Below are 1779 nucleotides of genomic sequence, written 5' to 3'. Positions count from 1 at the left end.
GATCAGGGATGTTCAATTAAGACAACAGTGTGAGAGCTGAGCCTGGTGACCCACACCTTTAATCCCAGCACTCCTGAGGCAGAGGCAGGTGGATTGCTGTGAGTTCGTGGCCAGCCTGGTCTACAAAGCGAGTCCAGGACAGCCAAGGCTACACAGAGAAACCCTGTCTCGAAAAACCAAACCAAAACAACAACAACAAAAACAAAACAGTGTGGTTTATGGCAGCTGGAGTTAGTGGAATGCCGAGGACTCTGGGAGAGTATAAATACCAGAGCTAGAGAGGGGAAGGGCTTTAAGGAGCCGATGGAGGGAGAAGGCTGCCCTCTTCGTCCTGCTGTGTTTGCCCTTTGCTGTTGCTAGACCGCTGGATATCCTGATGACTGAGACTGGTGTTTTCCCAAAGAACCCAACACCCTAACCAGCCAGAATAAGTCTAAAGAGAACACCACCCCACTCCCCTCTAACCTTTCTCTCCTACCAAGGGTCAGGCTTGGAAGGGAGGTAGAGGCGTTCAAAACAAAACAAAACAAAAAGTTGAAAAATAGTGCCTACAAGGGGCGGAGCCTCGTGCAAGGAAAGGGACCACACCTCCCAGAGAGCTTCCACCCCCTCACCCCCACCCCACCCCACCCCGCCTTGTCGCTTCCAACACCAAGATGGCCGGGAGAATCTCCGCCTTCCTCAAGAATGCCTGGGCGAAGGAGCCTGTGCTGGTGATGTCCTTCTCTGTCTGGGGCCTCGCTATAATTATGCCCATGATCAGCCCCTACACCAACTATGCAGAAATGATCAACCAGGCCACACCCTACAACTACCCAGTGCCTGTGCGAGATGATGGGAACATGCCCGATATCCCCAGCCACCCCCAGGACCCTCAGGGCCCAAGCTTGGAATGGCTGAAGAACCTGTGAATACTCTTGCTGATGGAAGAGGCCCCTTCCCTGCTGCCCTCCAATAAAAACGTGGAAAAAACAACAACAACAACAACAACAACAACCAGTGCCTATAAGTGGTACCCAGACATGGTTAAGCATAATAGGAAATTTGGTTTCTAATGCCATAGAGGAGATGGCAAGTTATGAAGAGATAAAAAATACTGTTTCAGGGGCCAGGCGTGGTGGTACCCATTTGAAATCCCAGCACTCTGGGAGGCAGAGGCAGGTGGATCTCTATGAGTTCGAGGCCAGGCTGCTCTACAAAGTGCGTCCAGGGCAGTCAATACTACACAGAAAAACGTCTCAAAAAAACAGAAAAGAAAAAAGGAAAAAAAAAAAGAAAGAAATGCTGTTTCAAGAGGTCAGCAAAATGGTGCTGCTGACGTCGTGTCCCCTCCCACTTTACTCCCAGAGAGGATTTTCCAGTTTTGCTTTGTTGTCTTCCTGCATTCCATTTAAAAATATTTGTATATTTATTTATGTGAGTGCTCTATCTGCATGTACACCTGCAGGCCAGAAGAGGGCACCAGATCCCATCATAGATGGTTGTGAGCCACCATGTGGGTGCTGGGAATTGAACTCAGGACCTCTGGAAGAGCAGACGGTACTCTTAACCACTGAGCCATCTCTCCAACCGTGAATTTCACCTTTTAAAAGGTTGGGGAATAACTAAACAATTGGAAAAGTTGCGAGTAGATATGGAGATCTCTGAGAAACAAAGTGGATAAAATAGGAAAACCGCAAGTGTCACTCCGTTCTCTCATCTTGGAAAGGATTGCAGAGTTGGCTGTGCAACAAGAGAGTTTGTAGATAGAGACGTGAATAGCGCTGCTGATAAGGGACA

General features: G+C 48.7%; 1 protein-coding gene across 1 annotated transcript; it reads left to right on the top strand.

Annotated features, from left to right (window-relative positions):
• The first annotated feature begins 640 nt into the window (after window positions 1-640).
• On the top strand, window positions 641-961 carry LOC311597664 (NADH dehydrogenase [ubiquinone] 1 alpha subcomplex subunit 3-like). Its single transcript, XM_084781908.1, has one exon. The coding sequence runs from the start codon at window positions 657-659 to the stop codon at window positions 909-911; it is 255 nt and encodes an 84-aa protein (XP_084638034.1). The 5' UTR covers window positions 641-656; the 3' UTR covers window positions 912-961.
• The last annotated feature ends 818 nt before the right edge of the window (window positions 962-1779 follow it).

The sequence above is a fragment of the Acomys minous genome (genome assembly GCF_964271855.1).
Source record: "Acomys minous genome assembly, chromosome: 5".
NCBI lineage: Eukaryota > Metazoa > Chordata > Mammalia > Rodentia > Muridae > Acomys > Acomys minous.
The sequence above is the reverse complement of the archived record's forward strand: the minus strand, read 5'-3'. Positions and strand labels throughout refer to the sequence as shown.